The sequence below is a fragment of the Odontesthes bonariensis genome, chromosome 8 (assembly GCF_027942865.1).
Source record: "Odontesthes bonariensis isolate fOdoBon6 chromosome 8, fOdoBon6.hap1, whole genome shotgun sequence".
Classification (NCBI taxonomy): domain Eukaryota; kingdom Metazoa; phylum Chordata; class Actinopteri; order Atheriniformes; family Atherinopsidae; genus Odontesthes; species Odontesthes bonariensis.
The window spans coordinates 5,549,545-5,577,229 of NC_134513.1; the positions used below are offsets into that span (position 1 = coordinate 5,549,545).

Here is a 27,685-nt window from a genome sequence, read left to right on the forward strand (position 1 = left end):
CTTTTGTAATTGTAACCAAACAACTATTTCAGCCAATTATCTAAAGAAATGAATGTGAAAAACTGCCATTCCACCTATGTATGATGTTCACATTAAGGGGAATAGTGTATCAGTTCATCCCTTTATAGCAACCTCATCGGTAAGACACAGATATATATATATATATATTTTTTTATTTGCTGTTTGCTTTCATAGCTAATTAGATAGTTACTCTTTCTTAACACTGTTAAACTAGAGCCCTTTTAGTTTTCTAATGGCATGCCATTGCAAAGGGAGCTCTGTAATAGAACTCAGACTGTGTGTCTGATCTCCCAGCTGTAACACTCGGGTTTGGTTAGCTTATCTAAAGGGCCTGTCTCCGCCTTAAAGCCTGTGTGGAGGCAGCTTTAATAGGGGGAAATGTCTTGGACAAGTGATTTGAAGATATTTTGCTTCATCCCTTTGGAGCGCTCTGCAGGTGATGCTGCGGATGTCTCCTTTGTTTGATGTCGAACAACACAGATCTGCTATTGAGTGATAGCTCCGAATGCAGGAAGAGTGAGACCCTACGTGCTGCTGCTCCCTCTGTTTGAGCTACATCAGAGAAAGCTGACATCTATTATGGTAAAGAAAAGACAAGTGTTTGAAAATTTTAAGTACGCACACCGCAGAAATGTCAGGGTGCAATTTCTTTTCCGCGTTCTTTTTGTTAACAAGGTGGTTTTAAGCCAAGCATGTCTGTATATGAACTCTGTTGGATAGAGCATGAAAGGATGCTGCTAGCCCATCATGGTAATGTTTTAGCCCCCTCTAAAGTCCCCAGAACTCCCTTGTGTCCGTCTAACAAGAGGAGCTTAAACCCATAGAGTATGAGCTCAGAATCAAGCATCAGCTCACTCACCATCTTAACTTTTTGTCACCAAGACTTGGAAAGCCACCGTATCTGATTTTAGACTCCAGATGATATTTTAGCCTTATGCTTCATGATTCCTACTTTATAATATCTGCCTCTCCCTCTCTGAATTGTTTTTCATAAGTGTCAGCAGGAAGTTGAGCGAGAACTAGTTTTATTTGTCAGCAGGATGTTTGTATGGAGGATAAATCTATTTTGCTAGAAGTAATGAATGTCTAGATGTGTATACACGTGTACTAGACTTGAAAGTCGAGTAATCTTTTCCTGTGTTGCTGTAATTTGAGAGGCACTTCTCTTCCCTGCACTTTAAATCAATATGTACATTTAATTCTATTCCCAGATTACAGTCTGTTGATGTAATTACTAATAACACTATTGATTAGGAAAGCATAGATTTGATTTCATACAATTTTCATACAAAATCACCAATTACTGCATGTTTGACGTCTTCCTTTGGCATCCCAAACAATCATTTCATGGCAGGCACCAGTACATTTGAATAACCGGCATAATCTGACACCCTGTTGTCAGAACTTGTGTTGGAGAAGGAGACATGAATGATAGTTTTATAAAGTTGAGGAAAGCAAATAAGCCCGTAAGGGCTCCTGCTCCCTTTAAAATCTGTAAACAGACTGATGGCCACATTGTTTCTTCATGCGCTGTCATGACGATAATTTAAAGCAGTGAAGCCACATCTGTTGAATGAATCACAAGTTGGTCTGGATGGAAACTTCAACTGAATTCCTCAGAAAAATTTAATGCGAAAATGCTAATTCCACTTTTAAAAAGAAGAAGCGTTTACCCCTGAAGCTTGTAGTGTAGATACCACTTATTTCCCGAACATGAAATCTAATAGCCTTGTTGAAATGTGCCGCGAGGGACTCGCACACACAGTGAATGCATGTCTGAAGTCTGATAAATAGCAGAGGCAGATGAGGAGACAATAACTGTAAGTGTCCTGGGCACTGTAAAAAGACAAACTGCTTTATTTATCAGACTGGCAGAAACGCATTACCACGACAGACGGAAGGCTGCGGGAGTAAATAAAACACTGCGGGGACACATGGCGGGGGGGAAGAAAAAAAAACTTACAAAGTGTGGAGTCAAAGAAAGGCGATTTAGAGAGATGAATCGGGGCAGAGGAATTACAGGTGGAGAGAATGCGAGCAGAGTGGAGGGAACAGGCAGCAAGTGTCAGGCGGAGAGCTGAAGGATCACCCAGGGCCTAGTAATCATGCCCCGTAGAGCTCTACGTCAAGCAGCTCCAGTGTGAATGAGCGATCGCACATACCTGCCCCCTGTTTGTTCCCCTCACGTTCTCTTTCTCTCTATATCTCCCTCTCTCACACACACACACACACACACACACACACACACACACGCTGAATTACACCATGTGCAGCAAGTGCAATGTCTGCCCACTTCATGAAATAAATTGGCCACCTACCAAAGACAGCAAGAGTCAGATTAGCTCTGGTGAGAAGTCGGCTATCGTAATTATTGTTACAGAATGTGTCGAGAAACTGTTCAAATGTGTCATTCCAAAACATGGCCTCGGCAGGCGTGCCCCCTGAATTGTAAGATATTTATTAACAATTATGAATTAATGGAGGAAAATATTTGGTTCATAAATGCCAGTTCAATTTAAAGTGTGATGAGTTCTTGTTTTGTTTTTTTTAATGAGAATATCATTAACCCTCGTGTAATTAACCTCGTTCAAAAATTAACCACGTTATTATCAAACCAAGCAAATAATTGAAGCAGCAGCTTAATTTATAATTTGACAATTTCCTACCTCTTTTTTTGTCTCCGTCTTTCATGTATTTCTTTAATAAAAGAAGAGGAAATGGAGAGAAACATTTAGCAGAGTCAACTTTAATGAACATGTGGCATGGTGAAAAGGGGAGGCAGAATTATCTCCTATTAATAGCATCTGTGGTCCATCCTGCCAAACCGAACAAGGTTGTCCCAGAGAGCCCAACCCCCCCACCTTCCCCATCCTCCTTCAACCTCTTTGTATGGAAGAAATGTATGAAGCAGGCCCTCGTACACTTTCTCCAAGACACAGACAGAAGCCAACAGGGAATAGTATGAAGATTTGGCCCTTGTGGAGCACAACTAGTCTCATGTCTCGGTTTTATAGACCATCCAGGTCTGTATGTCAAAGCGCACCAAAAGGATTGTGGTAAGAGGGTGGAAGTTCGATGAAAAATCTAAAATTCTCCATGGAATGTTATTTTAAGACTGTCCATTGAGGCTTTTTTTGTTGGCGTCCATTTGAATATATTATGTGCTTGGCGGTGCAGTTGTATCAAGCAGGACAGATAAATTTGTTCAAGACAGTTATTGAATACCTACCTCAAAAATATATGTTCAGGTTCTGTAAAGATTTTCATGTTTAACAAGACTGATATCAGCCTTTGCATGAAAGTAATCTATAGAATTAAAGCAACCCAAGAGAATTTTGCAAATTGTTTTGCTCTTTGGCTCCCCCTACAGTTTTTGGATTTAACACCACCGTCATTGTAACGTGTCTCTGTGTGAGCTCTGCACATGTAAAGCTATTGACATGAATTTGTCATGTTGAACAGGCAACGAGACTTCTTGAAAAGCCCGTGAAAATGTCAAGCAAAATGGGCTGGAAACTAAACTCGTGAACTGCGGTATCTCAGCCCCTCTATGTTTCTTGGCAGTTTCGGGGCGCTGATTGTGCAATACAAAGGTCGGTGTACTTGAAAATGAGTCAGGAGCACATAGTTCTAGCTTTACAAGCCACTCTTGTGTTGTTTTAACGCGGCCTTGTAAATAAGGACCAGAAATATCACAGGCAAAAACATGTTATTACAAGTAAAAGTATTGCAACTGAGAGTGCTGCAGCTTAAAGGAGCAGTAAAGAGGATTTTGTGACATCTATCAGCATAAATTGCAAACTGTAACCAACTCAAAATCCACCTCCCAGCATAGTTGGGTTATGTTACTTTCAAAGTAACTACTTACTAGATTACTTCGATTAAAAAGTAATTAGTTACACTTCTTGCTGAAATGAACGAACCCTTTAGAGTACTTTTGGGTAACCAAGTGCGAACACATGGTTATGTCATAATACATCTAACTTTAAAGTACCGACTCGTAATACCGCCTTTACAGCTCTTAAAGCTATGGTAGGTAATCCTAGAGAGCTAGCAAGAGAGCTAGCAAGATTCGAAAGTGTCCACTCCTCTAAGCTCCACCCCCCCTCCCCATTCCGTCAGTGCTTCATCCAAAGCCGGTAGAACCGCGTGCGCACACGGAGCAGGGAGCCGACAGAGGGGGGCGTAGGCAGAAAGCAGAGGCATCTGATTGGTTTTTTGTTTATTTTCGTCCCTTTTTCTAAATACATCTTGTATAGATTTCTCTCAGGATAGACGGACCATTTCACCCAGTATTACAAAATGTGTTTCTGAACAGGATTACCAACCATGTCTTTAACTATTAACTATTTGATAAAAAACAAAGTCTCAAATCAAGTGGCTCAAAGCATAAAGCTGAAAAAGGTTTTATTAATGAACCTACTGAAAGATGTTGACACCTGTTGTATCGTCTCCTTCACCACATAACCAACAACATGTTCCTTAATTTCCTTCAAAGCAGTGGCTGGAGCCAAGTTGAAAACTAGCTGCTGTTGTGGAGCTGTGCTGAGCCAAAACAAAGTGTATAGAGGTTTCTGTTGTTTCTATAAAAGAAAGGTTCCATCAGCTGATTGCAATACAAATACTGTTAGATGGATTTTGTAGGCTTTGGACTTTACCTATATGTAATTTTAAAGGCGAGTTATAGCTTATACATAGCTTATATATGTATATATTTACCCCAAAATATGTGTACCATTAGTGTGAATTATTAGGTCTTTATTATACGCTGCATAAATCTAAAGCCTTCATTTTCATGGTATAGGTCTCACACGGGTAGATGACTTTTGTTTCAGAATCCGCTGGGGGTTTGGTGAAGTGATTCATGGTCCGTTGGTCAGCAGCTGGACTTTTAACTTGTACAACTTGTTCAACTTAAACTCTGCCGATGGCAGATGATGGGCGCCTAGACATTTATGGTGTTCCCGAAGCACGCATCTATGTTTTTGCAAACCGTGCACCAGTCCAGAGTCTCCTTCCATGCACCATTGTAGAATGGAATGGAGAAACGATAAACCAGAGGAAAATGGGTGTCTTCAAGATAAGTACAAGTAGCTCAAAGCTATTTTGAGTGCAATAATTGAGCACCGGCACTATTTTAGATTCCACCATTGATGTGTGAAATACTGACTTGACCTGTACTTGTTCCTCCCTCAGTTGTGATATACCAAGGAATCCCCATTCCTCACAGAGGAGGAGTGGCTGTCAGCCAAATCTGCCTCATCATTGACCTCAGTGGTCTGCCTCTACGAGTCTTTGGACAGACATTTAACTGCCATACAAAACTCCATGGCTCACTGCCTATTCAATCACTCATGTGACAGTTAACGGCCCACGGTGGCTAATGATTTTCTGTCATGTTCAGACCACGCCGCGGAACACCAGGATTAAATATCGGCCGACGATGGTCACATCAACCACTACAATGGCCCCTTGTTCATCACCCAAACCTCGCCCTCGCCAGTTTTACCTCCGAAGCAAAGTACAGCCCCACCTTGTGCTGCTCATGAAGTACCACTTTGTTATCATCCCACTGTCTGCTGTTAAGACTCTATGCTTCACAGCCTGTGGGAAATGTTGAAGGTTCTTAAGAATCATTATCGTGATTTGGAAAATGACAAGCCAGTTTGTCTCAAGACTTTGGGGGAGAAAAGCGAGGAAAATCATCATGAACTACTCGCTAAATTAATGAAGCACTGCTGATGCTCCATGTGTGTCGGTTTGGCCACTGTCCTGCATTGATTCCTCCGCACAGAATTTTCCATTCTAATGATTTATCGTAAGATATCACAATAAATCTATCTGCAACTTTTTTTTCTTTTTGCTTCTCTTGCAGTTCCTTCTTCAAGGACGTCAGTTGTCTATGTGTACACAGGGAGTTTGAAGTTTCAGACCACTGACTGTATTATTCTGCAGGCCCAACTCACTTCCTACAAGCCCAAGTTCAATTCTGTTTTTATGTCTGAACATGCATCTTGTATTCATCCAGACGCCTAGCAGAGCTCACTTCCTCCACACATCAACATTGTTTGCTGGATGGGCATCTGTGGCCGGAGTTGTGTGGAAACTTTGGAGTATTTATTATTCAAAGACCTTGTTCCCTATGCTGTTTTAGTAAAGGGAGGGGGAAGTAGAGCTGACACAGTGTCACTGACAGGGAGAGCTTCAAAATCCCACAGTCGACTTCCCCCCATTATTTGTTCCAGACCGGGAAGGCACAGGCGGGATCACACAGGAGTGGAGCTCTCTGTGTCTGCTTGGCATTTTTTTTACCATCGTGTCTGTGTGTGGGTTTGTCACGCTATGTCTATGTGTCCCTTACGAGCAGCACATGAGCTGGCATCCGCTTGTTTTTCAAGCAAATCAACCTGTTGTTTGTGTATGTGAGTCTTTTGTTGGTGATGGCCCAAGTAATTGCTGTTTGATTTCACGATGTAGATTCTGTGTGGCGAGGCTTTCACCCACTTGTCATGTCTTGGTTTGTTTTCACTGGCCTTGGCAGGTCAGAAAACGCAGCTTTTATTGAGCCAGGCTGAAAGTTTATTCCCCAAAAATCAATGGCATTGATCTGCTCAATTCATATGTGGCTTACTATCTGTATTTACCCAAAACATTGCATTTAATCAATGAAATTAATAACACTCTCGTGCTGCCTCTGCCTCACAAAGCCCCACATATACTCACGCACTGACAAATCACACACTCTTTCCCACTGCAAACAGCCATAATGAACAGCACCAAATGTCTACACCCTTCAGTCCTCCCTTACTCCCACCAGGCAGCCCAACTTTGCACACTTTACATACAATATTCATGCCGTGTCTGAGAAAGAAGACTCATGGTCTGGTCATCTTGAAAAATCCTGGCAATCAGTGATTGTCTCTTGTCCTTATGAAAGAGAATAATTCTTTAACATGCGCCAAGACTGTTCAAAAACAGTCTTTTTTGATGAGTGACACTTCCTGTACTCCAGATACTTTTAATGTTTCAAACTCATTAATAAAGCAGCACCCCCGAGAGTGAGACGCGGGAGCCACGAGGTGTGTGTATGTGTGTGAGTGCCAGCGTACGTGTGTAAACTTTTGGTGTTTGAATTGTCAGGTGTGATTTGGGGACTGATCTTCACACAACAAGGTTCAATCACACTAGTTGTAGTGCTATTTATCGTTTTCCTCCCTGACAATCTGGCAGTGTTATGGTAGATTGGCAGAGCAAAGCGGTGGTCTTTTTCTTTTTTTTTGTCAAACGCTGAATAATAAAAGAGGCAAAAGTAAGAAGTGGAATTCCCTGCAGTGAGGTGTGTTACCCTCAAAAGAATGAGGGGGAGTGAGAATTATAAATTACAGAAGATGTGCCCTGTTAGAAAAAAAGCAGTCCTGTTATATTTTGTTCCCTTCCAAATGTCATCTGCGGCTCACTTTAGTCAAACTGCGGCTTGCACCTTATTCACCCTATTACAAAAATAAAAGATCAGTGCAAATTTGCTTATCAGTGTGTTCTTTTAACATCTGTTTCTTTGCTTTGTTATGAATTCCAAGAATCAAACGTGTGTGGCTGTATTAAAGCATTTTAAATGGTAATCTCCGCCTGCCTTTTGTGTCTGCCGTGCTCCTCTGTGTGCGCTCGCGCTGCAGACTTGGCCGTGTTTTCGGCTGCTCGGGAGTCCGTATTAAAGCTTAATGCACTTCCATTCTAATAGACATGGGGGTTTTGATGAATGCAATGAGTGCATGTTTTGAAGTTGCACAATATGCACGGCAGCATCTTATCTTTGTAATGCAAGTGTGTTTATGAATTCTTGAGGTACGAGGATGTTTTCTAAGTGAGCCTCTCTGCGGAGGGGCGCACAAACGCACGCGGACTAATTTAGAACCGCACGCTTTTAGTCAGCATATTAAATGTGTCAACTCATAAAGTAAAATGCTGTAAATGTTTTCAATATTCATGTTTTCGTATTTGTCAACCAGCATTTCATAACAAATTCATGAAAAAAGCCTCTCAAACTGCATGCTGGGAGAGTTATTTGTGCTCTGCATACATTTTTGAAGAGACACATCCATTTAGAGCTCACCATCAGAGATTTGCATCGCAAGCCTTTGAAAAATAAAGATAAATATTTTGTATCATGCATTTTTTAAACGCCACACCAATAAAACATAATTCCTAAGATCAGACTGATGCTGGGAGTAATTACTTGTTTTGGCTCAGAGCATCACTAATGGACCTTTATGTCACTTTGTTTATTGAATAATTAACACTTACATACAATATGCACAATCGTTGTAGTTGTTTGTCAAATCTTTGGCAACAGCTTGTTGTGAATAAATAACAGGCTTCCTCAGCGTGCATCACATGCAGTGCGCTTCGGCTACAAGACAAATACCTGCTGTTTCCTCTCTCGCTTATAAGTAACGTTTGTGCAACGCATGAAACAAATCACAGCGTTTTCTTTTCCTGAAAAAGGCTTTAAATGAACTGTGCACTGGCTGGGCAAATTCTCACATTTGGAGAAGTTTTGACAGAGTCAATGAGTTTTGCTGTAATGTGAAACCATATTCGTAGGATGTCATCGAATGTCATCAGGGCCACCTGTTGGAGCTTAAAGATCAAATGCAGTTCAGGGAATGTTCAGAAGGCAGCGTTTTTACAGTCTTCTCATATTCTGATGTCGGCACTTTAGTCTTGTTTGTTTCCTTGTCTAATTACTTACATATATTGAGTTCAGTCTTTGCTGTGTCCGTCTGCAAATTTGTAATTTATCTTCTAATAGAGTGCAAAAAGTGGTAGCCATTCATGATTAATTCTGTCACTTAGTGATGATAAACAGATTAGGAGGACATTCATTTATGAGAGTGGCGATAAACATAGCTGCAAATTAAACAGGGTTTCTTCAGTTTTGTGTTGACAGAATTTCTAACAGTGAAATTAAAGTTGTTTTTTTTTTTAGCCACGGAGAGTAGATATCTGGTTCGGCTCTTTTTTTTTCCATCTTTCACTGTAACCACCTGCATCTTATTCCCAACATTCCACAGGTTTTTATTGGGGGTAAAAAAAGGGCTCAAGAGTAGGAAGTGCAAATGCTATCCCAATAAAAACACATTCACAAGTGTGTCTAATGGCCACAGGTCCCACAATGTAGAAAACAGTCTCCCCATGATCCAAAGTTCAAAGTTCACAGCCACGTCGGTGGAGATGGCGGGGGTGTTTGAAGGGTCTGATGGTGTTTCAACTTCCACTTACGAAGTGGAAATTTACAGGTGGAATATCTGTCAAAGGTCCTCTAAACTCAAAGGTTGTCCACATTATCAATTATTAGAATATTTAAGAGTCTGAATTAAAGCGTGGAATAGGCTTGCAAACGTCACAGCAGTGAAGCACAATTAGTTGTATTTTCAGATGAAGGAGAGGAGGTCACTCCAAAGTGCAAAGCATTGTCTTCTATAACCTGACGTTGTGGCAAAATCATTTACACTTGATATTGCTTTTTCAACCCTTTGACTGACAGGCTGTTTAATCTTGACGTAAGACCTTTTACAGTCGCGGAAAAAGAAAACGAGAACAAAAACCTGTTTAGAAAGAAAAACAAGGCACTCAAATAATAATTACTTGACACTATCCTGGAGACGGGGGTGGCAATTCTAACATCTTTTACATTTTCTTCCATAACTCTCATTCAGACTACTTGAAGTGGAATAATAGCATAAACGTGTAGTAATTAATGATAATAATAGAGTTGATTTAGTTTCAATGATTTAGATTGGAATATGATTTTAAGTTTGATGTAACATTGAAATAAATAAGTATTAACCCACTGTTTTGCAAATAGAAAAACAGCATTATTAGATATTAGATCATAAGACATAACCACTATAGTGTCTACTAATGTTTTGTGCTGCATCAACAGAAACATCAGGTACTTTCATTGGTGCTTCCAGTGGATAACGTGGCCTGAGGCAATCATCACTGCAGCTTTTTAAAAAAAATATGACTAAAAATCCAGACTGAAGCTACAATAAAATTCTATAAGCTAGTGATAAAGTGTCTGTGAATTAAACCTGCAGCTGAACGACTAAAAAGAACCAAAAGAACCTTACTGAGCATGTGCAGAGGCACTACCTTCATTCCAGCCAGCTGCTGAATAGAAGAAATTAGGGGTGTTACAGTTGCGCCTTACTTTGGAGAACTTCTAGATGTGCACTACAGCCTGATTGTTAGATTTTAGCACTGCATGTCATCCCAGAAATACTCTGGCCCACGTGATACTGATGCTCCTTCCATTTGATTGCACATTTATCTGTGAAGTGGATAGAGTTACCATTAGGAATAGACAATGCAACGGCAGAAATACACATCACTCATGATAAGAAGCAGACAAAAGGGTAGAATTGTTTGTTTGGAGATTTCCCCGGCTGGCACAGCAGCTCTCCGAAGGTTCTGTTTCTTCTGCGCCGTTACCCTTTTTTCATTAAACCACAATGCATAATTATATGGAGCATCAGTGGCATCCTCCATTGTTGTTTAATTAGCCAGCTAATGTTGTTACTCGGTGCTGCAAATCCTTCATTTGTCTTGCTTAAGGAGCCTCTCTCCTTTCATTACATTGAGAAAATTGAGTTAGTTATTTATTGTAAGAGGAAGTGCAAATGCAACAGTTATACACAGCACCCATTAGAACCTATTAAGCTCCACTTTTTTTCAGTTTCAATGTGTGACGGCTCGAAACGGCAACGTGTGCCTGAGAAAGTGAGAAGATTGCAGCACGCAAAACGTGTGTTTGTTTAGAATATGTCTGTCAAATAGAAACTACCGAGTCCCACAAGCGTCCTGTGGCATTTCTTATGTGACTTCAGTGATGGTGGACCATACGTGAAGTTGCAGACAATTATTGATCTTTTCAATATTCTCCAGCACTTAACCTTTACACTAGCCAAACTGGGTATGAAGTCTCTTATTGAATGTGTACTTTTATGTTCTTCTCTGGTGACAGGCCTAATCAATAGTCTCCCTCCTCAGTCTCATTAGAAGCAAGAGCTTCCAAGACTATCTTTAGCCTGGAAATCTATCTGCACATGTGCTCCAGGACCTTTTTCTCAGTGGACTAATTCAGCAGTGCGGTGAAGTCGAAGATTTAACCAAACAAATTCTGATCTATTATGAACTCAGAGGAGGTTTTTTTTTAATTTAGAGAAGCTTTTTTAATGAGACATATTCCACACATGTCAAAAAAGAAGTTCGAGTTTCTGATTTTATTTGGATTTTTCATTTTTTGGGGAGTACAGTTGCATAGAAAATCAACATAAAATTACATTTTACGTGAAGTTTCCTGTCATTTGATTAGTCTCAGTGCAGCGAACACTGAAGAAGGATCTACTCCCTACCTGTAACTGATGACTGGTCATCATTTCGGCCTCGATCAGGAGTGATTTGCTCCTCCACTTCTGCTCTCAGCTGCAGTGGACGGTGTGCAGAATGTCACAGGACGATGGAGGCCCTCTCCTAAGTGCCTCGTCTAACCTGGGAAGAGGAAGTCTGCAGACGGGTAGTGATTGTGCAGAGTGACTAGAGCATGGAGAGAGGAAAGGCCCGGCTGTTTTGTTCCTCTCTCCAAGGCTCAAATAAGGAGGGCTTGCAAAAGCTGTTTCCTGCACAAACAGCCAGGAGTCTTCCGGTTTGAACTAAACTCAGTTTCCACCTGTTCCTTGCTCTTTTCACTGCAACAAACTCCTTGCTTTTAAAGTAAAGTTTTCAGATCACATCGCGTCAAAAAAAAAACCTTATATTGGACTAAACAGAGTTGAATCAGTTTAACTTTGAGGTTAAGAAGCAAAAAGGTTGTATCACGATGCGTTTGAAACGTATGACATTGCTTGTCCTTTGCGTTATCCATGCGCACATCACAATGTCTGTAATGAAACACTATATAGTGTCCTAGTTTATATGATACGGAAGTCACAAAAGAAATACACTCTTCCACTTCTAATCTCTATTCCTTCCTATGTAGGCAAGATGTTTCTAGATAAGCACTATTAATCATGCCCCTGCATCTGTTCGTTCTTGTACACTTTCACCTGAAAAGTCTTTGCACTTGGAAAATAACGCTTCTCCTCGCAATTGCCTGACACATTATCTCATTAAAATGTACAAAGAAAACTCCTTCTCTTTATCTCTGATAATCTAATTAGCATCAGCCAGATGGTTTAATAAGGGATATCGGCGCCGTTTAGCCTCCCAAACGGCCCGCTGGAGGAGAACAGTGGAGGAGACTCCTCTCCACTCTCCTCTTCACTCTGAATAGCTCTCCAGGGTTCACATTATTGCTTCCTCTGCCTGAGGCGAACCACTCCAACTCAGGAGTTTAGGGAGGATGAATGCATCCAGGAGAGAGACATGCTCAAAGTGAATCAAATAGGCAGAGATGTTGGATACTGCTGGGAATGTTTTAAACCAAATAATGGCAGATAACTTGCTTCACCTTTAGTTCCCCAAAGGAGCAGGATATATTTCAGATAAGACTGTAAATCTTTCTGGGGTAAATCAGTCCATTCAGCGCATGTGTAATTGTTGCCTGGATAACATTGTATGTGCTCAGGTGGTGTGAAAGCACATCATGAAAATAAAGGAAAAAAATAAGACTTGCAAATAAAGCAGTTGGAAATAAGTTTCATCTTCCATCCTGCAATGCAGGGAGCTCCGCGGTCCCCCAACTTTGAGCTGTTAGGCCTGACAAGGCACCAGTTCAAATAAAGTCAGGTTTCATATCATTAAAGGAGAAAAAAGTTATCTGTCCAGATTACATTCAGGGAGTCTCAGCCATCTGGTCTCTCCAATTCTGACACTTCTCTCTCCGTAATGAGCGGATGCTGCCGCAGCCGAGACATGAATGCTCAAGTGAAGTCCGGTCGACAAGACATCCTCAGCCAGGCCCTGCATTGGTAATCTAGGCAAATACGTCGAGCAGAAAGAGGCTCGCCGGCAAGACCAAGCAGCCAGACAGTGGAGCCAGTCGCTACAGCCCTCAGAGCCAGCAGTGAGAGAGACATGCTCAATTAACTCTCCAACTTCAGCAGGGCTTTTCCTGCTGGCCAGTGGAGAGGAACAATAATGACTGGATTTAGAATAAAAAGATGTGCACATCTACAAAGAAAGGGGTGTGAGTGGGGGAGAGAATGAGATAAGGGGCTCCCATTTAGATTGACGGTTGGAAATTGTGGAAGGTCAGCGCGGGCTGTGAAGCGTCACCCGGGCAACTGCTGTAGCAAAAAAAAAAAAAAAAAACACAGTCCAGCCAAGCCTGATCACCGAGTGTGAGGCTTCACTGCTTAGTTTGTTCCTTTTCTCTGTCTTCTTCCTCTGACTCTTCTTGAGGAATTATAAGTGGGATTCCTACATCTGTCACAGCACTATGTGAGCGTCTTTTTTGAGGACAAAATGATGGCTTTTTCTTTTTTTTTCTTTTTTTTTTTTTGGAGTGTCCCACTGGTTAATAGTGTTTGGCCACATCACAGGAAAACCAACCTGCTGTGTTTTATGCAAGGAGATCAGGTAATGCTAATGAAGCGTTTGTTACACAGCCAGCCAGGTTTCCAAACTCTAAAGACACAGCTTAACAAACACAAAATGGATTATTTCTCAATCAGCAACATTTAAAAATTCATTAGGAACAGTTGTGCACAAGTGGCCTTAGGTAAGAGATTTTAACAAGCGCCTCTGCCTAATCTGCGTTGCCGACGCTGACATATGCGTTAATTGCACTCGAAAAATCTAATCGTCAACTAGATTAATTGGGCACACTTGCAGTTGTGCATTTCTAAACAAGAGCCCACATAAATAAAACCAGGTAGAGCTCAACAGATGGGAATACTCCAGCCTTATTGTGTTAGTTTTATGCAAATGAACACAAACAGAATATTAAAATATTTCTAATTTCTAATTTTAATCTGTAATGCTTTCTTTTCATTACTACTGGCCTGCAGTTTCATGTTGCTTGTTAGGAATTAACCCATCTTATCGGAAAATGTAAGATAAGCTGTGTATGCTATACAAAAAAATGAGAGTTTTACTATTTTACAACCCCCTTTGACTCTCTTTTTTGGTATTTTTAGCAGCGGTGCCACTCTGTTTACACACAGAGTTCAACAGTTTAAAGGAATTTGTAGAGATAGATCCGTCCTCCCATCATAACAGTAATTACATCCCTCAGCACCCGACACAACCTTTCAATATTTCTGCACTTGAGGCACTTTTTAAACTGTTGTACAATCAATTAAACCCCAACCAACACCCTCTTCATCTTTGCTGATCAGTAGCTTCAAAGACATTCATAATATTCAGACATACAGCACACTTTACAGTTTTTACAATGTGCGTGTGTGTGTGTCTTAGCGTGCTTATAAGTGTGTGTGCTCTTACCTGTGCACATGTGTTGAACTTTACCAAGTGCCGAGCAAAGATCACACTGAGAGGTCTTATTAGACTTTGAGCTCACTCAAAACTTTGACACGCAGAACACACGGAGCTTGCATTAGGAATGTTAATGCCCATATTAATATTGTGTTGACCTTTTGCCATCCACAGGCTCTGTACTGCAGTCCAAACAGAAAGGAGCTGGTCTTAATTCTTTGGTTTAGAGGAGAGGAACAGACACTTTCATGCATTTATTAGTGGCAAAAAAACTGATTTTTAATTTCATTTTCTCAGCTGAGCTTCATGCTGAGATGAGCTTTTAGTGCTCATCGCTCCATGTTTGTATTCAGTCATGCAGATGAATGTATTGTGTTTTGTAAAAAGTTTTCCAGCTAATGTAAGATGGAATTGTTCCTACCTTGGTGTGTAGGCATATTATTCTGGCATCATAAATGACAACCCAGCTCCAATTAAAAAAGGAAATTAGTCAGATATGTTAAAGCACACTTTATAAATCAGCTATAAAACTTCTGAACAAAGCAGACTCATTCAGTTGAACAAAAACGGCAGAGAACCTCCCGCAGCGTGGCCTTTCAATGCCGTTCCTCTCAGAATAATGCTGGAATGCTCCCGGACACAATTTCCAATTGTTTACGGCTAATTTGCGGCGGTTTTCCACACATGTAAACACACCAGCCAAGTAAGCTGCGGTTTGTCACGGTGAGATGCCCGATGTCTTTGCCTCCTGAGAGGAACAGCGAGTTAGTTTATCTCCAGGACATGCAGGGTTCTGGGCCATAACAAGCAATAGGCAATGTGACAGGAACAAAGGAAATGCATTAGTCAGCCATGTTGTGTGTTTCAGGGAATCCACTCTGTGTAGAGTTCACTCAGGAGAAATTACATTTCTGCTTTGATTTAATTAAAGCTAAATATTGGGCAATCGTCAGGCACTTGGCAGGGTATGCTTGACACTGTAATTATCTCCTGAGGTGCTTTTGTCTTAAAGGCTGCATTCATGCGTGAAACCAATTCCAGCGTTGACTTGTCAAGGGCTCCACTTTTTTCTTTTTTTTTTTTTGTTTCTTAATACATTTTTTTTTAAAAGGCACAGTTTGCTTACCGTACTTTTAAGTTGTCTACAACCTGTCACACACACACACACCGACTCGAATTGGTGACTCTACAGTTGAGAGACGAGAGGCCGCTAAGAAACAAATACAAGAAAGAAAAGTCTCTTCTTTTTTTAATCAAATACACTTACAAACAAAAACCCTTTCAGATTAATAGCTGCTTATCTTCTTGTCCAACCTCTGAATAAAACATTCAGGGGATAGTTTACTGCTCTGTAACAAGGTGTTTGCTTGATTTATAAAGGAAAGCAGTACGCACATGTATGTATTAATAGTGATGCATTCCCTCCACTATTTTATTTACTGTATATAGATATATTCATGTATATATATCAACCATTTCTCTCAATTCTTTGTGTTCACTCTCTACGCTCTCTCTTTCACTCTCAGTTTTCTCTTGAATTATTCACTAGTGTCATCATGTTGACCTGTTCCTTGTCAGTGCTATAACAGAGTGTGTGTGTGTGTGTGTGTGGGTGCATCTGTGCATGTGTGTGTGCGTGTGTGTGTGTCAGGGCCAAGCAACGCTCTCCTCATGCAGTCCTCGGCTGTAATTTGTGTCACTGACTTGAGTTTGATGGGTGAGCAGCTTCGCACAGGGGTGGGATGTGAGTGTAAAAGTGTGCTCTTGGCTGTGTGTGTGTGTGTGCGTATTTTGGTGCCACGTCCTCATGACTTTGTCTGTCTCCATCTTGAGATATGGACATGTGAACCTGCTATGGTGTACACTCACATCTTTGTCTATGTGTCCTTGTGTGTGTGTGTGTGTGTGTGTGTGCATACCTGCAAGGATGAACAGCGGTGCAACTCTCTCCTTCCGCTGCCTGCATTGGCACAGTGTCACACTGAGGAGCCCGGAGGAGACATCCGAGGCCGCGGCGGTGAGGCGCTCACAGCTGCCACTTGTCACATTAGTCAGCTCAAATTTGGAGGAAATCAATTCTGAACCTTAATTCGCTCGACGACTCCCACGCCCGGTGCAGCCGAAGAGCCCCGGCCACCACCGGTAGCCCCTCTCCCTCCCTCTCTCCCTCCTAAAAGATGTGGAGTAGAATCCCGGGGGACACAAGTCATCAATCTTAAATCACCTCCTCCAAACTAATGGCAGTCCCAACCTGGCCTGTCCTGCTAAATTTAATTATTACTGGATTGACAAAAAACTGCGGAGAATATTTTTGAAGGAAAGACGGGAAGGCTGTGAGTGTCTAATGACAGGAAGTAGAAGGGAACTGGTCGGAGTGAGTCATGAAGGAGGGTAGAAGTTGTTCTCACGCACGCACACATGCACGCGCAAACACAATTTGGCTGTGCCAGTGTTTGCACACGCTTAGACACAAGTCACCCATTTAAACACACTCCCTTTCACCTTTTCCTCACTCCTGCACACACATCCACCACTTACATATGCATTTCTCCTGCTACGTACTGTATGCTAATGTTCATCATCAGTCAGGACAGATTAATGCCAGGCAGATACATCTCCTGGATGGACCACCCACTTCTTGAGACACAATGCATGGAGACATGGTTGTGAATAAGGGGCCGGCAGAGAGGACTCTCCAGTCTGGGTGTGGTGGTATAGAGTCAGTTCAAGCGATCTTAAACTTTCTCACCCTTTGGTTTTATTCATTTTCTCTTTGTTAAAGCAATACTATGTAACATTTCTACCTTAAAATAACAGCTTGAAAAAATTTGTGTGGCTAGAATGAGTTTTAATATTACGATTGGCCTGTCTCCTATGCCCTTCGGGGGTCTGAGTTGGAAAAACTGCGCTATGTAACTTTGCTGGACCGGCCCGGGAGCTGAGCGGAAGTACTTCGACTTGCTTTCTGGCACACCTACCGCAAAAACAAATAGACCCCTCTCACGCTCCCAGGTACATTTGATTACTCTTACCTTCTTGGTCGACATAGCTTGCACCTTCTAACTCCTCGCCGGTTCGTCAACAAACGTGAAAAGTGAAAGCGAAAGGGTGTTGTATTTACGACAGTGTAACCGTACATTACCTCCAAGCCTGTAGGGGGAGCTCCAGAGTGGGCTTTTTGAGAAGTTACATTGTATCGCTTTAAAAGATTATTCCACATTGTGTAAAAATTCCAAATATTGAAGTCACAAGGGAAATTTCTAATCAAGATGCAACCATATTTGAAGAGGGTGGGTCACACTTGCAGGTTTTACTTTAATTATTGCACAGGTTTGGGTATCAAAAAGGCTTCCTTAAAATTGAGTGTACCTGTCATTTTGTGTGTGAAGATAGATATCGGTCTGAAAGGCTCCGGTCACCTCTGCTAGGGTTGATGAAAAGATTCCTTGTTGTCGTGAATAAAGAACAAACATGCATGTATGGTACCTGTACAAAACAATACCCTGTACATTGTCACAGATTCTGCACATAAACTTTATGGACAGAATTCTAAGAACATCCAAGGGGGGTTGGAGGGTTTCTAATGCTGTTAATTTAGGATTGGATCTTTGCTTTTTGCAGATGATGTGATCCTGTCTCTCGGCTGGCCCGGGAGCGCCTCGGGGTCCCCTCAGAAGAGCTGGAGGAAGTGGCCGGGGACAGGGACGTCTGGGTTTCTCTGCTTAAGCTGCTGCCCAGGCGACCCGATCCCCAGAGAAGCGGCAGATAATGGATGGATGGATGGATGGATGGATGGAGATCCTGTTGGCCTCATCTAGCAGAGACCTCTAGCTCACAGTGGGGCAGTTTGCAGGTGAGTGTTGAGCAGCCGGGATGAGAACTGGCACCTGAAAGTCTGAGTCCATTATCTCGTTTGGAAAAAGGTGGATTGTGTTGTTTCCTCAAGTAGAGGAGTTTTTTTGCGGCCTTGGCCACAGGTGGGAGTAGAGCGGAGTAGGAGTCTGACAGGTGGATTTGTGCACAGCCTGCAGTGCTCTGGACAATGTATTGTATGTCAATGAGAAGAGGGAGCTGAGCCATAAGGCCAGCAGATCTATGTTCCAACCCTTACCGATGTTCACGAGCTGTGGGTACTGAATGAAAGAATAAGATTAAGAATACAAGCGGCTGAAATGAGCTTCCTCAGAAGGGTGGCTGGCTTCACCTTTAGGGATCGGGTGACTGCTGGATCATATGGGAGGGTCTCAGCATAGATCAAAAGGGGCCAGTTGATCTAGTTAAGTTGCCTTCTTAATGTCCCAGTGTTTATGGCATTTTTACCGTTGGGATACCTTAGAGATCATCTCTACTGGCGTGGGAACACCTCACGCTGAAGAGCTGATGAAGGTGCCTGGGTAGAGGGCGGTTCTCTGCTCACACTGTTTCCCCTTGACGTGGTCCTGTATCCTGATCGAGCAGAACCATTTATAGCAGTTTGTCCCCTCAAAAAAATCTATTGATACTGTTAAGAAAATGTATGCCAGGGACATCTGTAAAGATCAGCAGGAAGTACCTGCAGTCATAAACTGTTACTAACTTTGCTCTCCTGACTTTAACACACAGCTCTCTTTCACTTGCATAAGAAACTCTATAAAGACGGCTGATGTAAATGCTAAACTTCCTAGCGTGTGCCTCCTGACTCAATCTTAAAAAGGAATGTGATGGAAGGCTTGATGGTAACATGTATGTACTGCCTGGTGAGTGCCACTCTCTTTCAAGTGTATGTCGCTGTAAACACACTGAGGGTGTCAGCAGAGCCGCTTGTTGAGACATATTTACCGTTTGTTGCTGTCACCAATTGCACCACGCTCTCAGAGTTACAACTGCCTTGCGAGGCACATGAAAGTGATGGATGAAAGTTTTCCTCTCCCAGGGCGCACGGCTGAATTAAATTGAAAGCTACTGTTTATTCCCCCCGTGTCTCGTTGCTGAATCAGATTTGTTTGCAATTGATTTAAGCCAGGGGGGTCTTTTGTGTAGAAAAGGCTAAGGTTTTCCTCTTGATGGAAAAGATGATTGAATTTGTTTTGTCTCGCATGCCTCTCCGCTTGCTCTTTTTCTATCCATTGCCTGTGTCAGTAAATCAGATCATCGCTCTCCCCTGTCAACACGCGCTCCTTGTTGAGCAGTCAAAGTTAATTTGTGAATGTGCTCTTTGATTTTTTTTTTTTTTTCCAACCTTTCCTGCTTCTTCTTCTTCTTCTTTCCATATTTTTATATCCGCTGCTTTTCAGAAATTCTTGTAGACAGTTTGCCTTTTTGCTGAGAGTTCAGCTTCCCCACTCAGACTTTCTTACTGTTCATCTCCTTCAGTGGCAAAGCAAGGGCTCACTTGCTGCGCAGGCTTTGATGAGATGATGAATCCTGTCTCAATCAGGCGATGTCTCATACTACCTCAGAGCCATACGCTGCCATACCTGTGCATGATAGGGTTTTGGTCCTGGTTTAGCGGAGCCTGTCAACTGGATTTCCTTTGTAAGAGCCGACTGTAGTCTAAGGGTTTCCTGTGGGGAACTGGCTACAGAATCATTATTCATCATCCAAGGCTTCTCTCAGGCCCGTCAGGAAGCGTCCCTCGGCAGCAGTCCATCTCTAAAGCCATTTATCATGGGTGTGAATGTAGCTGAGAAGCACAAAAGAACGAGACACTTTGGCCCTCCGCTGGCGAGGCCCTAATGAAGGCCCTCGCTTTGCTCTCATGCAAACACCTCAATGATATTAAGCTGGGTCAATTATTGTGTCGCTCGTAGCGAGCCATCAAGGTTCTGGCCCTGCATTTGAATGTAGAGTGTCTTAAGTCAAACTCACAGAGGAATACGACACTTATTACAGAGAACTTAAATGCTACTGCTTTGAATAAATTCCCACAGTACTTTTTAAAGGCCGCTCTTAACTTTTGCAGTGCGTTATGCTTCCTTTTAAATCAAGTGTCCAAGAATAAGGTGGTTCTGTGTGAAGATGTGCTGCACTTTCTGTAGCTTTAATTAGATCACATCATTGTAGCTTGCCCTCACAGTGCTGTGTAGTGATTCACACCGCATTCATGAAGAAGTTGTGAATAAATTGTGGATAGTTTTATTGATCACAATATATAATTTAGCCAGGCAGATCTGTCCAGAGGATAAAGTCATTATTGGGTGCATTTAATGCTTTAAGAGAAGTGGAAGAAGGTGAAGAAGTATTCAGTCCATAATATTTCAGATGTTCCAGGAGTTTTTAAAGCACAGCATTTTGGGGCTTCATTTTTTGTGCTGAAGTGCTTGGTCTTTAGCATTCCTACGTTCAGTTCTGCCACCATAGAGTACAGTTACAGCTACAAGCACAGCCGCAGGTGCACTTAGAGTACATGTGTGATTATGCATCTCCTCCAGGCTAACCTGATGAAATGATCCAGTTTTGGGTAGGCACATGTCCTATTCTGTTCACAATCTGGGGATTGTTGGTCGCCCCCTTTACGTTTGCGTGTACATTTTTGCTGGTCCACAAGAGACTCGTCAATACTCGGAGCCATACAGGCTGTGGCAGCGTCACTTCTGGGAAAACATTTGCCTTGAAGTACCGTTTTTCCTCATCTTCAATGTCAGCCCTGGGGCTCCAAGACAACATATGTTCCCTGCATGTCCCCAAGACAAGGCAGCCGGCGTGCACTTTACGCTTGCTAGTTGCACAAACGCTTCATCACACGGCCACTATCTTCCTCACATTTACACTCCCCTCTCTTCTCCAGCACGAATAACAGATGGTCACACATTACAGTGGCAGTTTTGCCTTAAAAGATCTCTGAACAAACTCACAGCAGCACCCCCGTCACTAAAATGACAAAATCATTAATTGGCATTGCGTAAGGGCTGGCTGCCTTTGCAGTGTCTCGCACAGCATGAGCGCCTGTCTAAAACTCACAGATGTAAAAGATTAATCTTTTTGCCTTCAGGTAGGTGAGCTGGAAATCAGTGGGTGAAGAGAAAAAATGCACCCGGAGCTGTTTGGTTATCGGGGAGAACAGAGAAGAGGGCATATCCGCACAACTGCAGGAAGTATTCAATATTTTGTCCTTGAACAGACCTCATGTGACTGTTGCACTGTTCTTGTAAAACAGTAGAAAGAACAAGTAAGGGTCTGGAACATTACCGATTATTTATAATTTACATCTTCTTTAGTGAAGGAGATTAAGGAATTTTCCATTCTGCAGATGGTTACTTTAAGTTCAGATATTTTATTCTTTGGATATTACATATTACCCTTCTCTCTGTGTGTGTCGTCTTGTTTTTCTATATCTACGGGGCCCATTTTCTGGTAGCATTGTATACTGGTGGGGTCTGAGTTGTGATGATTAAGGTTAAGGGCTACGGAGCATATTATGTCAATGAACGGTCCCCTCAAATCTCATTAAACAAAGATATGTGTGTGTGTGTGTGTGTGTGTGTGTGTGTCACACAGGGATATATTATAGAATATTACAACCGAGATTAAAGGTATAAATATTAACAACTGCTCATTGTTCTTTGACTTAAATGAGTGTGTTTTGACTTTAGAAAAATTACTGCTTAATGGTTACCCCAAGTAAAAAGATATGTGCCAAGATGACATGTGAAATAAAACGTCAACAATTAACAATAATTAACCAAGTTAGTCTTTTTATCACAGAGACGTGGTTCTGTCTACCTTTACGCCACAGAGACTATCCACGTGTTCGTCTTTGTCTTCACTCTCTGGTCTGCCATTATCCACCAAATTAATAAAATTGTGTGTTAGATATTAACAAAGCAATATTATAATGAATATTTAATAACAGAGATGGAGACACTTCTTTTACTTGGCACTGTGACCCAACACCAAAGATAGGTGCCACTTTCACATGTCAGTAATATTGGATTTTGCCTTAAACTTGCTCGTATCGTTGAATTCCTGAGAACAAAACAATGCACACAGTTTTTTATAGGAGTTGAATGCAAATATTGACATTATTTAGTTAACAGTTGTCCTCACAGTGGCAGCAAGTGTTCCTCTTTTGTACACACTCTTATCAATCTGTCAGTCCATCTGTTACTTCTCTGTACAAATTCTTCATATCCCCTTTCTTGTTCAATCTTCCGTTTTTCTTTTTCTGTCTCCTTTTTTTTGTGTTTTTATTTCCATTAATCTTTTTCGAGGGCTCACTGTAATCCATCTCCCCAGCCAGGAGGTATTCCCTGAGGGTAAATTACTCAGGAGGCCTGCCTGGCCCCGCACTGCATCAGATTGACCCTCAGCTTGTTTGCCATTTTGTATACTGCACTGTTTATTTAACAAGGAGCAGAGTGAGTGTGATTTCCAGGGACGGGTCCCTGTGATAGTAGCTTTGACACCCTGCCTGAGTAATGACCCTCATTATGGAGCCTCTGACAGCTCCCTGAAAGGCCTGATTTATGAATATGCTGGGACTGCAGCCCCACAAGCCTCAACACACCAGCCTCTGAGCATGGTCTCCCTTCTCTCTGTCAGACTGTACATACATGAGCGTGGGTGTTTGCACACAGATAGTGCCTACACCTGCAAGACAAAGTAAATGACATATGCATATAAAAAGAGAAGGCCATTTGTTTATAACCTCATCATCACTGCTTTAGTGTAACTTTCTGTACTCCCTCATAAGAAACATGAGGAAAATATACAAGCTCTCCCAGGTGGTCTTTGGAAAGTTGCCTTTAGGATTTTATAGCAAAAATAAATTCGTTTTTTTGGGATGTGAATACTGCAACAACTCACATAGAGTGGCATGAACTGCAAATGTAATTTTATTTAATTTCATCTCATCTTATTGGTCAGTACTTCATGAAAATTTCACAAATCTCTCCCCTCAAGGATTAACCCTATTCATATTAACCCTTCTTAAATATCACACATATCAAAGGGCAGCATAAATAAGTTATGAGGTATATATATTGCTTCTTTTTTTTTTTGCCCCAGCAGAATCAATTAAGCAGGCAGAGGAAGGAAAAGATGGTCTTTGGGAGGCTCTGGGCTTGGCCAGGCCTTGAGAAGACCAGGCCTACTGGAGGGGAGTCGCAGGGAGTGAGGAAGAGGGGAAGGAGAGGAAAGATACAGCAGGTGGACAACAGAAGAGATAGAAAATGAGAAAAGAGGAGGGAAGCGAGAGAGAGTGGGAGGGCTATCCAAAGAGGGGTGAGAAGAGGTGGGATATCCACTGGATATGCATAAACAGGAGACGGAACAGGCAGGCGGGCATGAGAGAGAACAGCAGCAGCAGCAGATAAAGCTATATGGGCTTGTCAGAATCCAGCAGCTAGGCCAGTGATTTATGAGGCTCCCCAGTCAAGACTTCCCTCCAAATCCTCTATCCAGCAGCCTTTTGTTCACAGCAGAGACACCCCCCCTGCTAAGCACACACCTTGATTTGAACAAACCCCTCAGACATGCACTTGTACCTGCTCATTCACTTACATGTTCACAGTAGCAGAAGCAGTGCACATTTTTTTGAGACGGATATTGATGTTCGGCTATAATGCCGATTTTTCTTTGATTTTAGATATACAGAATTTAATTTTTAATTCACTCTTTGGTGCACTTCAAACTTGCCAGAAGTACATCAAAAGTTGTATAAAGAAGCTATCAACTACAACAGTCCACTATGGAGCTAGCAGAGCATGCTAACCTGCGCTAGCTGTGACTAATTATGGCAAATAATGTCCATGGCTCGTTATTCTGATTTTCTTAAAGTAATAGTCTTCATATATCTCAATAGTGACATGGCTAGTGTCTTTTGCTGCTTTAATCCCAATTATTAATAGAAAATGTGCCGAAAACAAATTTGAGACCTAATTTCTTCAGTCTAAACATGAAATATTTGCACGGGACTTGAAAAAAATGGGTCTAGAAAATTTGTTTACCGACAGTTGGCTTGTTCTAAAATATTAAAAAATAGCTTTTCACGTGAAAGGGCTGTACATCTCAAGTTGTCTACCTGTATAACCTTGTGAGTCCTCTTTATCATGTAGGTGAGTGACTGATTGATAGGTGAATGAGTGGAGAATACAAACAGCATTTGAAAATGTATAGCTCACTAGTGATCCTAATGCAAACATTTTTCAGGATACCTGCTAAATAAAACGGAAACTTACAGCCTTTTCCGTCCATTACTGTTGTGTGATTATTAAGTATAGTCTCACTGAGATAAGCAGAAGTTGGTGCTAGTACGTTAGCCAGAAATGCAGAAGAAGAGGGTGCAATAAGATGAGGTAATTAAAAGAATGCTTGTTGAACCTATAGGAAAATGAATCAATAGAAATGACGTAAAGCCAAGTAACAGAGAGAGCTTTGAACAATGGAAATCAATACTTTTTTACAGCTAATATCACAAAGATTATTTTACAAGAGCTCTGACAACAGCTTGTTGATGTCTAAGTCACGGGATGTCGGTACATGATAATCGTGAACATGATCACTAAACATGTTTTCAGTGAAGTCATTTACATTTTCAATGAATCTATAAGTCATTTTTCACATCTTCCAGCTATAAAAACTTTATTTTATTGTTTACATCAAGTTTTGTTTACTTTCTATGCTCTGTAAGGTATACAAAGAGATGTGCACATGTTTAAACTGTCCCAAACTCATAAAAAAATAAATAAAGACATAAAGAAATAAATTTTGATTAAACGGCACAAAAGTAAAAGTGGAGAAACTGATTCCTCATTCATTCACAACTGCCCCTCAGCTTATTTATTTTCTTTCATGTCTGTTGAGTATTCTGTGAATTGTTTCAGCTTTACTACTTTAAATTGATGGATAGTCATTACAATGCCTTCAACGTTGTGCTGCCTTATGATGCAGCTTGATTTATTCATGATTTTCCAGTGGACTCAGAACATCATTTTCACTTCTCAATGGACTCTTGACACTTTTTCCTGGTTGTGTGTGACAGATAAACGATAGCACCAACAGAGTGGCGTTCCAGATTACTCGATACAACCCGAGAGTTTAGGCTCTAGGTCATGAAATCGCTGAAGAATAGGCTGCAGTTTGCAGTGATGCTGATCATAGATATGATTTGTCTCATTGGGGAGGGTCACTAACTGATTTGACACACAGAAATGTGTGCACACACATACACTGCTCTCTCATTTTATGCATTAAAAAAGCACAGGATAAAAGGTAAGGAATATGGTTTATTAACTTTAAATATGCATGATATTCAGAGGGAAAGTGCAGCACAGCATCAGGAATGTCCAAAAGCTTGACTACTTATTTCTCTCTTTTTTTCCTCTGAAAAACTAAATAATTAAAAGAAACGAGAAGGGGAGGCAGAGCGAGGAGAGGGAAGAGAGGTAAAGTCAAAGATACCGGAACTTTCTGCATAAACATGTTTTTAGCGCTGACCTCATATGCCCTGAGAGATCAAATCATAAAGTTACAATGCACGACTGCAGATTCACAGCTTTCTGTGGAAAGAATTTTTTATTTATTATTTTGTTTGTCTTGGCTTCGAGTTTGGGGAACTCCTTTGAGATATGTGTTGACAGTGGTCAAATTAAAAAACGATCTCATATCAGAAAGATTGTCTTTAACCTTTCACCTTGTGCAATATCTTAGTTTTTGAATGTCAAACTCTCTACGGTCTTTAACCACAATAGCTGAAAAAAAAGTTAGAAATCGGCACTGTAACACCCTCTCTTATTAGTACATTGATTTCCTTTTTACTCCATATTTTCAACGGGAAAAACGTGAAAGACCTTAGCTCTGTGGATCGAGGCATGCAATAGGAGGCTTAGCCTTATTAGCAAATGTAGATTCTGCAAACACGACAGCCACGCATTTACCACAACTCCCTTTGGTGATATAAATAGATAAATACATAAATACATAAACAGGCTGTGAAAAGCTGATTGCATTAGTCCCTTCTGATCTGAGGGAAGCCGCGGCTGAAAATGAAATCAGTTACGCTGCCAAGCACAGCCACAATAGTCTGTGTCAAATGATATTTTCCTTCTGTAAATGAGATACACAAAATAGTTTTTATATTGTGGCGTGTTATTTAGCCCCTTAATCTTCTGCTACAGCAGCGGTTATGATTATTTCAGCCAGCTGTGTGATATTTCAATGAATAAACAGAGTATTTACACAGCATCATTGCCTTGTCATGTTGGCTGCATCGCGCCTAATGGTGTTCACACTCCGGCTCTATTTATTGAAGTCATTTTATCCTCTGTTATTTATCTTCCCTGCCCCAACACCCTTTCCCTCAACTCCTGCAATTGCCTCAGTTCACTTTTCACTGATGCATTGTCTGTGTATTTTCATTTGAAAAACGTGCTATTAGATGGGGATGTAATCTTGGCACTGCCTGTCCTTTATTCCCACAAATGGATGCAAAACACCAATCTGTTACTTACTCTATCCACAATTTATTGTCTCAGTTTCTTTCAGCAATAACACCTGTGTATACGTGAGGATTTGTTCAGATTTGTATCAAATTATTTATAGATGTTAAAATATAGAGATGCTGCTCTTAGTGCGCTGTGGTTTAAGTCAAAGCTGCTGGAAGTAAAAACTGAGAAACAAACAAGCTTTGTCTGTTTTGTCATTAGGGAAAAAAAACACAGACATATACAGGATTTTCTGAGAAAAGGAAGAGTGGTGTAGAATAATGTGAGATAGCATTTATCTCAGTTGTGTGGTGATGTTTATCCCCTGTTACCTTATCAGTACATTCCACCTTAATCCTGACGTATACCGTACGGCTTAATCTGATCTATGGATGTGGTTTACATCATACCAGACAGGCCGATGAACTATCCCCATTTACATCTCCATTTCCTTCCATCCAAGCCCCTGCTATGATGAAGAAGAAGGGGGGGGGGAAGAGCCCATGCTTCAAAACCCACAAATGCTGGATGGGCTAAATTACCAGAATGTAAGCTTCATCGTTTGTGTTTGGTGCCACGGCAGCGGGAGAGCATGCTGCCATTCCTTGCTGCTTGACTGGGCAGATTATGCTCAGGTATCAGCTGCAGCCAAGAAAGCGGATTACTTGTGTCCAAATAGAGTTGTCAGTTTGGAGACTCGAGATGAAATCATTTCCACGGGAAGTGTAATTATAGAGAATCAAATCCACCTTACTGTCAGACGATGGTGAAGGATGAGACGATCATTCTCTAATGAAGGATTTTACATGTGTGAGGTGAACAAA

At 41.4% G+C, this 27,685-nt stretch overlaps 1 protein-coding gene across 1 annotated transcript in view; it reads left to right on the forward strand.

Moving 5' to 3' along the window:
• mdfic (MyoD family inhibitor domain containing) overlaps positions 1-27,685 on the forward strand; it is a 118,544-nt gene that overhangs the window by 50,175 nt on the left and 40,684 nt on the right. Inside the window, exon 5 of the mRNA XM_075471414.1 lies at positions 18,082-18,313. Within this exon, the coding sequence (XP_075327529.1) occupies positions 18,082-18,278 (197 nt within the window). The 3' untranslated portion in view covers positions 18,279-18,313. The remainder of the gene's footprint in view (positions 1-18,081; positions 18,314-27,685) is intronic.